Below are 14,426 nucleotides of genomic sequence, written 5' to 3'. Positions count from 1 at the left end.
GTTCTTTCCAGGACTTACAACTGGCTACATAAGAAATGAAGTAGCATCAAAAACCCAAACCCAGGGAGAATAACCCTATATTTAAGAAAAATAGGTGCTGGAGGGCAAAACAGAATAACAAATAGGTATCTGGAAGGGTATTACCTGCTTAATGTACAAGCTGAAAAGATAATAAGCTTCAGATTGTATTCCTATTTTTTTTTTTAGCTTCTCTCTGTATTGTTCTCTTCCAATATTTAGAGTTATTGAACTCATTTTTTTAGCTACTTCTATCAGAGAGATTTAGAACTAATTTGAAACATGTTTTGCTCTGTTAAAATACATGCTAGGAATATCAGAAAAAACCAAACTAGTGGAATGCTTGAAAAATGGGATTAATACATTACAGGAGTGGAGGAAAATCAGAACAGCTTATACAAACTTGCCCAGTTATCCAAGCTGTTCTTGAATTTTACAGGATTTAATAAAATCAGACCTGCACTGTACTTGCATATGGCTTTGCCTACCCCCTAAGTCAAGCAAATAATAAAAACAAACAAATAAATCCCTCTCCTTCAAAATCTACATTTCAGTTTCATTGTATAGTTTAAAATGAGAGAAATCAGCACTCTAGAAGACTCTATATAAAAGTTGGGAATGCAACTGACTTAATACAGTCCATCATTGGCTTACATTTTCTGTAGATTAGTGTAATTAAGAATCAATGATAATTAAAATGTTGTAATTGGGTGCAAGACAGCAGCATGTTGTTTCAGGTATCATTGTGAGTCAGGCCAGTGAAAACTCATTAATACTGAGGAAGTTCTTTAGGCAGGAAGACACAGCTGCCTGTTGCCAATCAATTTGGCTGAGCTCCAGAAAAACACGTAAATTAATAAAACTGTAGCCAAGAAGACTGGAGAGAACTTTGAAAGCTGGGAGAAACTACAAAAAGTACAGAGCAGGAAAGGGGGAACAAGGACAGAGCAGGAACAGAGAACAACCTGAGTTCCTTTGTTGTCTTTGTGGTCAGACAACATGTGTTTTAACACAGTCATACGTAATTAAACATGAGTAATACAGACCAAGGAAGCTTTCCCTGGAAAACAGTAGTTCTGAAGTGAGTGTCATCCTGACAAAACAGATCATAAGCCAGCCCCAGGTACAAGCTCCAGCAAAAAGAGGTAATTTTATACATGCCATTGACTAACAGAGTGATGACACACCACGTGCCAAGGTCTGGTGTACACGTTTTAAAGAGACTGCTGGAAAAATTGAGAGCTTGCAGAGCAGAGCTACCAAGATTTAATCTCCTTAAACTGATGAAAAAGGCCAAGCAGCAACTTGATTTTCCTCTTTCATGAGGAGAAAATAACAAGGACTAACAGGGGTGTTTATTCTAGAGAATAAAACCAAAAGAACAACCAGAGGCTGCTGCAAAACACAGAGGAATTTATAAATAAGGTAGACAAAAGGGTGTGACGTACTGGAAGTCAGAGTAGACAGACCAGACAATCTAAACTCTCCTTTCAAGTCAAATTACAGTCATTTATTAATTTAATCAATAAACATATGCCAGCAAAAGCAACTGCAGCAAAATAAGCTCAAAAGATAAAATGCACACTGAACCAACAAGCAGGGCCTGTACGTGGTAAGAATAGAGCTTGATGGCTGCTTCTGACTTGAGCAAATAATGGAAAAGATTATACTTGGCCATTTTAAAGTAGACTTGAAGATACAGCAAACAGACATCTGTTCCCCTTCCATGGGAAAGCAGAGCTGGATACAGACACAGCCAAAAATGTGGCAAATACTCTGACAGCCAGGGCAAAAGAAAAAGCAGAATTTCTAAAACTAACCACACTTCTTCAACCTGCTATTAGAATTTCAGGTTACGTGGATAGGGCTAAGGAGCATTTCTAACAGCCTTTTTCATAAAGGAAGAGCATGTAGGGACAGGACAAGGGGGAATGGATTCAAACTGAAAAAGAGTAGGTTTAGGTGAGATATTAGGACAAAATTCTTCACTGTGAGGGTGATGAGGGACTGCCACAGGTTGCCCAGAGCAGCTGTGGATGCCCCATCCCTGGAAGTGTTCAAGGCCAGGGTGGATGGGGCTCTCAGCAACCTAGTCTAGTGGAAGGTGTCCCTGCTCATGGCAGATGGGTTGGAATGAGATGGTCTTTTAGGTCCCTTCCAACCCAAACCATTCTGTAATTTTATGAATAGAGGGGGTCACATACTAGCCACAGGTCACATATTATTTAGATCTGTTTTTACTGAGCTGCCACTTAACCAGTCCATCTGCACTGTGGATTTCTGTTTCTTCAGGAACGTAACTTTGTATTTGTCCTTACTGAACTGCATCCTAATATTTCAGTGCTCCATTTCATCAGAATCCACTCTACTCCTGCTCCCATAGTGCTTAAAGCCTCTCCCAGCTTTAAGCGTCTGCAAATTTTATAAGCATCATCCATATTTCATAAGGCAAGTCAGTAATAAAAATACTGAATAATACCAGACCCAGAACAAATGTAAGTGGATTCTCCTCCATGCAGTCTTCCCAGCTGGCAGTAAACAACTGATAACCACCTTCTATTATGATCTTACAAATTATTTTGCACATACCTTGTGGCAGCTTCAAGATAATTTTCTCACTACATTTTTTTGGGGGGAGACTACATGTTTGGAATACTAACTTACTAATGTAAGTAATTTTTGTCTGTAATAGTTGCATTAAAAGGAATTCAAAGATTTTAAATTCTCAAGGCCATTTTTTTCATTAAAGAACGTTCACACTAAATTTATTAAAAATAAATCCTACTGAGTACTTAATGTCCCAAAGAATACAGAGCCTTGCTTACATATGTATTTGGCTTTTCGGTAAACAATAAAAATTGTAAGTTTGTAGAAAACGTTGCTCTAGCAACTGAAAAAAGATAAATTATTATAGAATATAAATAGAGTTGGACATGTCACTAGTAAAGAAGGCAACCTTTGTGTGATTAAGTTTTCCAAAACAATCTTCTACTCCTTGCTCACACTGAAATTTCTCCGTCTCGGTTAATAAGGATGTCCAGTCCCCAGAAGGTGGAGCTAGTTGGCAAATCTGAGAGGGATTGCATTGTTTCTTGAAAAAAAAGAATGTTTGTGAATGGACAAGTATATTCTCATGCTTATCCTTTATTTTAAATCAGAATAAGAGGTATATCAGAGACTGAGATATTAGAAAAGCCAACTCTAGGAAAAAAAGAAATTTTTTGCTCTCTCAATCTTTGCTCTGTTAAAACTGCACTGTGTCACTTGTTATGCAGGATGTCCTGCTGCAAATACTCCAGCAGGAATATTAATGAGGATCATTCATTAACAACGCACAAAGGTCCAAAAATCCATCAGTAACACCTGCTTATACGTAAGTGCTGTAGCTTGTAAGTTGTTCCTTGAAACTGAGAAGCACTGTGAAACTGAAGTTTGTGAAACAAACAAAAATTGTACTTTGAAGCTTAGAAGTAAATTCAGTAGATTTTGGAAAAAAAATATTGTCTTGTATGCAAGGCATAAATATGTGATACTAATACAATTAATAAATAGATATTATTTGTAAAAGGAGCTTTAAAATCCTTGTCTAAATTCAGATTTATAGTATCTGGACCTAACCTACCACAACTCTGTTGACACCTGACACTGCTGCTTGCTTTTGAACTACTGCTGATGTGTCTAAAGGAGTTCTCTTAGAGTGACTTTGTAGAAGGACTTTGTATACATTTTAGAATATAATACCTTTCAGAACACCTTTGTAGAATCACTTCAGGAAAGGAATAGTACAAATTACTGCTTTTGTGTTTAACACATTCACGGACTCACACACATTGACTCTTCAGATCTCAACTTTCTTTTAAATTAAAATCACAAGATTTGTATCCACAACACACTGGAAAATCCTTTGAAAAAGGATGAAGAATTAACTGAATGAGTAAACAGCTAAAAAAAAACACATTAGGAGCAAGAAGAGAAGCAAAAAGGAGACTCTGGGATGACTGTCAGGTTGCTAAAATGACATGGGCAGCCTGTCAGTTTGGAATAGTTAGCATCCAAAAGAACTGTCAGACCCTCCTGATGAAGAAAAGAAACTCAATACAAAAATTATGCTAGTCAGCCAATGGAAACTAAAACAAGGCATAAAAACTAAACATATTAAAATAAAGAATGGAAATATGAAATTAAAAAGATAGTATCACCGCTATGCAGTTAAAATGAGATTAAAACAAAAGTGTATGTTCAGCAAAGCACTGAGTAAATATTCCATGTCCATTGCTAAGAGAGTTGTGGCAGTTCAGTCTGTGTCAGGATTTGCCCTTTAGTTACTGGAAAATGCCCTTCAGTCCCATGTTCCTGTGATCAACAGGCCTGCACAGGCAAATGACCTGCTTAGCACCCAGCTAATCAGTTCTGCATGCTCATATCGAAGCTGCAATATGTCAAACCACATGTTAAATTTTATAAAGTTTGGCAGAAAAGCAAGCTCCTGCTCTTTTCAAAGTCAGGCCCACTGAAGTGCTTATTAAAATATGCTGGTAACTAAAACTGAAAAGCACTGATGCTTCAGCATAGCACTCCTATCTCCTTTTGCCCTAGCAACAGAGAAAAAAGCCAATTTTGTCATTGCTGTTTGTGCCATTTAAAATCCATTAATGGCTTTAAGTCACTTCAAAACTTAAATGGTGTGAAGGTAAAACTAAACCTGAAATAAAAAGCGGAAGAACGCATAATGTCATACTCTTAAAGCAAATGAGGGCACTACAGACATATAAATGTAAGTGTAACATATATAAGTATAAATGTGACATATAAATGTAACAGCAGATACCCAAGAGGCAACCTTTCACTTGAGTTAATCACTTTTACAGGGAGGTTTGAAAAGACTGACTTCGAAGAGTTCACATATTCAACTTTGCACCATAAAAAGGTCAGTGCCTTACTTCTTCATCTTGCTACCCAGCTCTTGGAGTTCAGTTTAACTCCAGCATGAGGGCTAAGCTCTTTGAGAAAGGATGAGGCTTTGTACTCATAATGCTGTAGCAGTTCTCACAGGAACAACAAAAACCTGAATAAGCTTTCCTGCTATTCCTGCACTTTAGAAAGTAGCGGTTTATTCCAGAAGAATGATTTTGAATTCTTGGGATTTATTATTCCATTGCAATCATCCAAGATTTTCTACACTGTCACATGGATTAATAGTGAAACCTGAAACCATCTAATCATACATGCACAAGTATCTCAGCAGGTTTGGTCACTGTGAAAACAGAAAAAGAAGACAAAGGCAATAAAAGACAAAGCTAAGAAAATCTAATATACTTTAAACATAGGCGTAATGGATAAATCTTGCTCTGTGAATGCTGTGCAACTAAGTATTCTGATACCTTGTTTTAGTTTATTGATTCAGTTAAATAGTCTTTCTTTCCCTTACACAATTTTTCAGCTTCTGTTTATAGCCAAAGTACTTAGAGAAGGTACTGCTGAAGGGCTTGTCTTGTATTGCTGGGCTACATTCAGCCCAGGTAAGGATCCTATTAAAAAGAAAAGGATGACACAGAAGTGAAAGGGAGAAGGAAAAAAAAAAAAGGCATAAGTAAAATTGATGCGAAGACAAGCTTAAGAGAAAAGGGAAGAAAAATTTGAGGAAGAGGAAGGGAAGAGAAAGCTTTTCAGATGTGATTGCTCTAAATAAATTATGTCTGCTACTCAAGGAGACAGAGACCACAGGAATATTTTTCATCTTCCTGACTAAATGATAGTTTATAAGAAAAGCTTTTCTGAAGATGCAATTAAAACTAGAACATGGCTTTACTTCCCATTTCTAACAGCATTGCATTGGAAGGAATGCACTGAAAGGATGCAGTGCCCATCCCCAGGGCACTGAAAGTCAGAAAGTTTGAATCTAGACTTATTTAGTCCCCAACAGGTATCAGATAATACAAGAAAAATCAACCCACATATGTCTACAGCAATGTGGGTATGAACAGAGGTTTCCTCTAATTCCATCTAGGAAATGTGGCAACATTCCCCAAGTGCTCTTCGCTACCTATGCTGAAGGTATCAGTGGCCAATTCACAGAGCTAATGATTCCATAATTCACTTAAAGGCAAAATCCAGGTGCAATCACACTGGCAACTCAAATTGTTTGAGATAATGTGGTGGATCCTGTATGTATCAAATTAGGGAGTTCTCACCCAGCGCCAGTGGAGGAATAGCTGGGTGGGAGCTCTGATGGGATGGTACAAGGAGCAGATGGAAACAACAGCCACTTTCAGCAGCCAAACACAGAGATCTGTCAGGGGCTGTGTAAGCACAAGAACAAACTGCTGTGTTTCACTGGCACCTCTAATGCTGCAGGACAGGCTTTCACGTTCCAACTCTCATGGAAAGTGAAAAGGCAAAAATAAAAAGAATTTAATGTTGTCACATATTTCTCCAAGGCAAACCAGACTAAGAGTTAAAAGAACAACAAAAAAAAACCCCTCTCCTTAAAAATCCTTCTACTCTTCCTGATTTATCCTGCAGAGGATTCATAATACTGCAACTGATGAAACCATAGCATGTTACCTTGGTAACTGTAACTCAAATTCAGTCTTTAGAATACACTCAAAGGTCAGACTGCATGAAAAGTTAAGGTTAAGGAGGGTATAATTCACATTGAAAGGCAGAGTACAGGGAAAAAAGTGCTCCAATATTTCCAATTACAAAGATTTCAAACAATAAATATAAACATGTTTGGAAAAAAAAGAAAGAGATCACACAATGTCAACACTGAGACTGCAAATATAAACCTACTTTAGGAAATTCTGAATATATGTTATAACAATATCTATATTTATATGAAGATGCTATTGCATCAAATTATTGTCATAACATTTTCTATCATCTAAAATGAACACGTGTGCATTCTTTGAAATGTTTTTCATTGCTATATGCTACAAAAAAACCAGTCAGGTTCACTAAATAAGCAAAAATTTCATCCCATACTTTAAGGCATATTTATCGATATTTTGTTCAAAACTCTGTATTCTTTTTTCTTACAAAAGCAGCCCAGTTTTTCTGAGGATCCACTCCAGCACTAAAGCTGTTTCTGACTCAAGCATCAATCATACATTTGCAGCATTAATGAAATACATTATGCTCAAATATGCTCAAATATATAAATATATAATACATAATAGCAAGATTTGGCAAGCTTTTAATTTATGTCATGTTTGTGAATTTTAAGTAGCACAAAAGTCTGTAATTTTAGAAATTTATCTATGCATGTATACACAGCGTGATTTTATATCTAGGAAAATGCTGTGAACTCACAACCAGGCTTCAAGTGTAAAATGAAGCAGAATTAAGGCCAAATTTATAACCATAAACTTAGAATCTCAGTGTCTGTGTAGGTACTTCACAGTGCACCCTTAGGGTTTCATGTTAAGTTTCAGAGAGGGAGATGCAGAGAAAAACATCTAAACCCACACTCTCATAGAGAAGTCAAGCATGAAAAATTCTGGCCCCAAAGGCAATGGTTTTGAAAATTATTAGGGAACCAACTTTGGCACACACCTGGATAGCTCTTCAGAAAGCTCCATCTTTAAAGTTAGTCCTATAAAAGAAAGCAATTTTAAAACTTCTCCATTTCTATATGACCTTGAAAGTCCTATAAGCTGTCCAAGGTATTCCACAAATGATGTCTTCCTCAAAAAGAACATGAAAACTCAGCAGGCTGCCCCACAAATCTCTGCAGTTCTCAGGTGATGGAGTGTTACAGAACTTTCAGGACAGCTCAACAAAAGCACTGACTCTGCTCTCACTGAAGGGCACCTCTACTGTTTCAAGAGAAATAGGGGAGGCCCTGAAATGAAGGAAAAAGAGAAGAATTTATTCCAGCACCACAGCAGCTTGATATTTTTTGTGTCCTTGGCCCACCAGCTCCAGAAGACAACTTCTCAGCTGGGTGAAACTCATCTATAATTTTCTAACCATTACAACTATCATTATTGCTTAGCAAGAGCTACCTTTCATTCTACTTGATGGCTGCTTATTATAGTACTTAAAATGATGTAACTTTCCTTTTTTTTTTTGGCTTGTGACCTGAAAGCTCTAACCAATATTCCATTTGCCTGTGTAGGGTGTGAGCCTGAATCAAAGCTATGAGCACACTCGAATTAAAGACTCAAGTGGACGGGTTAAATCCATATAATGGCGTATACAGAATAACAGAGGACATGTTCAGGGGGTTGAAGAGAGTGAAGGAAATTATGTAAAAATTCATGTCTCTAGGCATGTCAGAAAGCATTCCAAAATAATAATCCTAAATCGTACCTTTTCTTTCAGATAGAGGAAGGAGGTCTGGAAATCTGAACTTTTGTTCCATGGCTATGAGATACAGATAAAACCCCTGACATGTATGTCTACGCATACACACACAAATGCACTGCAGTCACCTGGGGGAAAGTTTGGGTGAAAGTGTACTACTACCACTTTGCCTGCAAAACATTTCTACAAGAGATACTGGACTTCTAATAATAGCAGGAAAGCTTGTTAGCACCACAGGGAAGAGAAGGGAGTTAGGAACAAGAACAATATTCAATTTTTCTCTTTTAATCACAATGAATATGCTTGGGTTCACCATCTGAGGATTCTTTCAAGTTCAAAACTACACCTACCTGACTGTTAAATATTTTTACCTTCTCTGAGGAAAGCAGGAAAAATGCAGAAAGCTGTGTTGATACTTTTCACCTGCAAGCCTTCACTAGAGAACAGAGATGATATCATCTACCTCTCTAACATTACATGCCTGGTAGACAGAAACTTAGAGAACCAAACAGATAAGGAATAAGCTGTTCTCTGGATTATTCATACAAAATCAAATCCAACACATCTGGCACTGAAAACAAGGACTCTCTCATACTGGTAAAAATGCAGATGCTACAGCTGCATTAAAAAATCAACACTACAACTAGAATCTCCCAGAACTCACCAGTACTTCACAAATGGCACACAGTTAAAAAAGTAATTTTAATTCTTATTATGTAAGAAAGAAATTACAAGTGAGTACTAATAACTTTAAAACTCTTGATATAAAATGATGTAATTAAATTCTGTGGAGAACATGTAAAGGAAGATACAGTATAAAATGCATAATTTAAAAAAAAAAAAACAGTCCAAACTATACAAAGCTCCATAAAATAAAGTAGTTGTCTTGGTTTGTTGTTTTGTATGGGGAGTTCTTTAATTAACTGAAGAGTGACACAAAGGTTGGCTCTGATTTCCTTATATTAGGACTACCACCACTATCACTAAGGATCTGTATCATTTGTTGCAACACACTTTCAGACTAGAAAGTCTCATCACACTTATTAAGCCGATCTAATCTATGCATCAATAATGCAAACATGAATAAGCCATAGGAGAAGATCAGAAGATTTGGTGACAAGGACCTGCCATGGACAAAATTTTCTTTACATCATCTCATGGAATTATTCTACTTTGCCTTTTGACACAGGCTGACAGGTATATCCAGGTAAGCATGAATTATATCAAATCAGAAAATAAAAATCAGTATATCCCCTCAGAGAAGTGGAAGGGTTTGCAGGAGAATGACACTGATACAGAATGTTCACCTTTCCTTAGAAGTTTTCTGTGGGGTAAGAGAATCCAATTTTTTTTCCCTCAAAGGAGATGCAAGTTTACATGCAAGTAAAATCTAAAGTAAATTAAATTTCATCAGCCTTCAAAAAGAAAACATTGTGGTTTAAAAAGGTTTACACTGTAGCACAAACAACTGAGCATGTCAAGCAGTCTGAGCACACAATAATGCTGTACTTTGATAAATAACCTCCCTACAAGGGTGGAAAACCTTGCTATTAGCACTCTCATCAAAGATACTATGGAATCTTCTCTAGATGACTTTTCTGTAGCTGTTTAAATTTTCATTTACTCTAGGCAATGATTTAAAAAAAAACATCTGGGGGGTTGCTTACCACCTGTATGCAACACCTTGGAATCTGCTGCTGAAGGCTCATTTTCACCCTCTTTAATGTTGCTGATGTCATCTTTTTCAAGCAGTCTGTCCACCATGGCAATAAGGCAGTTCAAACTCTTTGCCACATTGGCCCACACCCTGTCCTGAAAAGAGCAGAATTATCACTGCATGTTACTGAAGAAGAAAAAAAAAGAGAGACAATATTAACTTATTAACACCTTAAAGTGGAGACAGATGTGCAAATTACTAGAAATATTAGGTGTCAGCATATGACTGTTTCTCTCATCCTTCAGCCTATTACCAACCTAAGCCCTTTTCACGGAGTTTTTTCTTACAGTGTAAATGAACCCAAACTCTTACGCGTTTTAGACACTGGAGAACACGTGCTTCAAACTCTACATGAAAATGCAGGCAAAGTTTCAGGTCTAATAGCAAGGAGCTGAGCAGTTTGTCTATTTAAATGATACCTTAAGAGTGTAGACATACTCAAAGCCTTGCCAAATCAAACTTTGTGTGGGACTGCCAGTTTTGTCATAGTACTTAACAACCTCTTCTTGAAAATTTAACATATCCTGTATTTTATCACATCGGTTACTCTGCTGAAGCAAATGTAAAATTTAAGGACTAGAATGAGAAATTTGCTGTCACGGCATGTTTATTAGGTAACACAATTTCAATTTTGTTCCTTACCTCTCACATAAACTGCAACCATCACACTTAACTGAGTTTACAATAAATAAGAGAATTACAGAAGTAATAGAGTGACAGAAAAAATTCTGTGTGAGCAGAGAACAAAAGAAATAATGTGGAGTGTAAGATAGAGCTGTTATGGAACTGAGATACAGGGAGGGTCCTTCAGGTGCTGGATGCTGCAGAATTCAAAGCTCTTGCACCTACTTTTGTGCCACTGAATAAGAAGAAAAAAACCAAGCCATACAAGAAACGAGGATGTACATAAGACACACAGTCAGACTAAAACCAAACATAACAAACCCACAGAAAACCCCCCCATGTACATGTTTTAATGCTGAGTCATTCTGAAAATAATGCAGAGCAACCAGAGTTTGCTTGAGGGTTAAAAATGGGATAATAACATCACTACTTTGTTTTGCACTTTACAGTGCCAGAAGCATTATGGCACAAAAAAGAAGTTGCAAAAATAACAAGAGAGAAGGTTAAAGAAAATTGAAAACTCAGAGAAATACCATAGTTCCATATAAATGGCAACACTTGGATTTTGTGTGAAGGCAAAGCTAGAACTACTGCTATGGCAAACATTTAAATCTAATGTTACTTTTCAACTATATGCCAGGCTTAAGCCCTTATTCTCACTAGAGGGATCTGATCTTTCCCTGTTCCCTCCTCCTGAGGACACAACCTGTGACAAGTGGCATCCTGACCTAAGAGACATCATGTGGGCCTGCAGACAGAAGCACAGACTTGCCCAACCTGTACAACAGAGATCCTCTCCTCCAGCTCCCCAAACCTGATTCCTGGAGCATTCTTGTGGGCTGCGTTAAGGACAAGTGAGCATCTAGTTTATAGGTCAACGTAGAAATGATGGTTTCATTTTCTCCCTAGATAAACCCATGCTTTAACCATACTATGAAAAAGATACTGTTGATTTACAAGAGGCAAGAAGTTGGTCACACCCAAGAAAAACTGCATTTAATCCACAATATTTTAAGTGCTGCATGTACAATGCAACATGTAGAAATACCTGCACCAGTATACATGAAACATACATGAAGCCATTAGACACATATGAGTATCTGATATTCACATGCTTAGATACAATTAAAAGTCAAAAGACAGAGGACAGGTATATATTCCTTCAAAAGTGTCCTCCTACATGCACCTCAAGCAATCCTGAAAAACATTTAGAATATGTGTGAAACTACTGATTTTTACCACCCACAAGTGTAATTTTGGGGAGACGGATTCTATGAAGAGCAGTGAAATACTGCAAATAGTAAAAATTCTGGCCCCAAATATCAGCAAGCTTTACCAGAGAGTATCAGGGAGCTTCAGAGCTTCCAATCACTGAAGTTGCTGCAGAACATGCAACTCAAGTTGCTTAGCGTGGCTGCAGCAATGTAATTTCCCTTTTCTCTGTCTGCTGGGGGAGTTTAATCCTAACACAAAAAGCATTAAGCTCTTAATGAGTATTTGGAGTTATTGCACAAGCAACACAAATATGAACCTCTGTTTCACTTTGGAAAGAGTACTTTTCTCTTTTCAAACCAACTATTAACCCAGCATTGAGATTATGTCTATGAAATATTCACACAAACATTCCCTGGGGGTTTAGAAGCAAAATTCATAAACATCTATTGACAGAAAGTTCACTCTTATTATCATGTATCTGGCTTTTTCACATATGAGCAAGTGAGAGGGAGCAAGGGCCTGTCTCACAGCTCTTTTTCTCCACACAGGAGGTTCCTGGGATTGTAAGCAGATAGAAAAAGTAGAGGTATGTATCATTCATTGAGATGTTCTTCTCTCTGCACCAAAGGCAGTCACATTTTTCTAAGAAGGCTGTTGAAATTCTGTAGTTTCGCAGAACAATTTTCAAGTAAAAATGCAGTTTCCAATCAGCAAAAAAGTCAAGTGGCTTTCTATGATTCTCCAGGAGAAGAAATTAATCCATTTCATATTGTCATCCTTTACTATTTCCAGAATATTTTCCTGTAGCCTAGCACACTTTCCACCAACCTTTCATCTCCTTAAGCAGTCTATTTTCAATTTGCCTAAGAACAACCTCACAAGTGATCATTTTACAGCATGTGCCAGGTTACAGGACAAAACACAGTCCATGCAGCCTCTTAAGTAAGCATTCTTGTAAACCCTCTGTGTGAAGTGAAGGATCAGAAGAATTATTTCTTCATACACTGAAGTACCCTTGTTTCCTAAGCAGGATATTTTTCCCCAGATCGCAGGTTTCTCATTAGTTGCTGGAGCAATGTGGATGGTAAGTTTGTGGTATGAAAGAATGAGAGAAACAAGATCTCTGTCTCCTTCTCATTGCTGCTTTTTTAAGTACAAAAGTCAAGGCAGTGGCAGGGAAGGTGGAAATCTGTAAGATTCTGTCACTGCACCTAACTGGATGTCTTGCTTCTAAACACTGCCAGCAAGTGGAGTTCCAGGGGCTGTCTCTTTGTTTTTAAAAGATTCTCAGCCTTTCTGAATTCACCACAGAACTCCTCACTCATTTCTTGTCCCTCCATATACACCACTGCAGTTGTGTGCTTTACTTGTGCCAGGTATGACACAGCATCTGCACTTCCCAGTGCTCAGAGGATGCTGCGTCTCCTTCCTGTGAGTGGATATTCAGATATTTCCTTAAGGTCCTTTTGAGCTCTGTTCACAGATAAAGCAAATATCTTAAATAATCTGCATGGTTAACACCCTCTTGTGCTGTGGCACATGGAATGAAATAGATCACACACACATCAGTCTTTCAGCCTGTCTTGGGGTGACTTTATGAAGTGTATCCCCTATTGCCGCTCTATGCCCAGACATGATTCCTGTGCCTTTCTGTGCCTTTAAAACTGGGTGCGAGAGAAGGAAAAAGAAAAAGCCAGATGAACTTTTCAAAGCAGTTTGTGCTCCAAGGACACAGAGATTGCTGCTTTCTGCAGCAGCAAGAGAGGAGAAAAGCACCTTGGTTTTTCCCAGCTCTCGGCCCCTTTTCTCTGGAGAAAGACAGAGAGTTAAACCATTTTTTTTCTGGGACTTCGGCTTCTTCTTCTTCTTCTCTTCTGGAACTGTTGAGAACACTAGAACTCACTGGAAGAGCTTTCCACCAAGGCACGGAGGGGCCTATGCCGAACTCCAGCTTGAAAGAGGAGAGAGAGAGACCACAGAAAGGACTCTAAATCTTCCCAGGTTTCTCTTCATAGTGAGAGGTTTTATTATTTTGCGTTATTATTCTTTTCCCATGTGTTTGTTGAATAAATAGGGGTTTTTTTCCTTCACTTTCCTCCGAGGAAAATTTTTTTTCCCAAATCTGGTGGGGGAGGGATGGCTGTAACCTGCCTTCCATCAGAGGATGTTCAAATTTGGATGTTCCTCCAAATTTGTCTCAAACAGGCACACGGCCCCACATCTGATCACCACAGAAGCATTTGTACACAGTTTATTGGAAATACCATTTTATCTGCTCTTTGTAGCTCCAGCCACGTGAACCAGTCAGTCAGAAGTGTAGAGTAGAGTCAGCTCCAAGTGGCAATGTGCCCATCTTTTCTTGTATTATGCATTAAAACTTGCTTTGTGTCCCCCTGCAGGGAGGTTCTAGGATAGCAGAAGCAGCTGGTGAGAGGAGAAGAGAATATCCACCCAGAGGCAATGTAAAACTCTCAAGTTAAATATTTTTCCTTTGACAGTGATGCTTTCCTGCTGCCTGTGCATAGTGTACCAATATAAAAAGCTC

General features: G+C 38.0%; 1 protein-coding gene across 8 annotated transcripts in view; it reads right to left on the bottom strand.

Moving 5' to 3' along the window:
* The window catches only part of INPP4B (inositol polyphosphate-4-phosphatase type II B), a 315,266-nt gene that overhangs the window by 54,139 nt on the left and 246,701 nt on the right, over positions 1–14,426 (bottom strand). For 7 of the 8 annotated variants that reach the window (XM_042051970.1, XM_042051973.1, XM_042051965.1 and 4 more), the window contains one exon: positions 9,993–10,137. In XM_042051970.1, the coding sequence (XP_041907904.1) occupies positions 9,993–10,137 (145 nt within the window). The remainder of the gene's footprint in view (positions 1–9,992; positions 10,138–14,426) is intronic. The other variant, XM_042051968.1, reaches the window with a different exon arrangement.

The sequence above is a fragment of the Corvus kubaryi genome, unplaced genomic scaffold, assembly GCF_017639235.1.
Source record: "Corvus kubaryi isolate FWS band 111438036 unplaced genomic scaffold, C.kubaryi_AGA036_p1.0 77, whole genome shotgun sequence".
In the NCBI taxonomy this organism is placed as follows: Eukaryota; Metazoa; Chordata; class Aves; order Passeriformes; family Corvidae; genus Corvus; species Corvus kubaryi.
The sequence above is the reverse complement of the archived record's forward strand: the minus strand, read 5'-3'. Positions and strand labels throughout refer to the sequence as shown.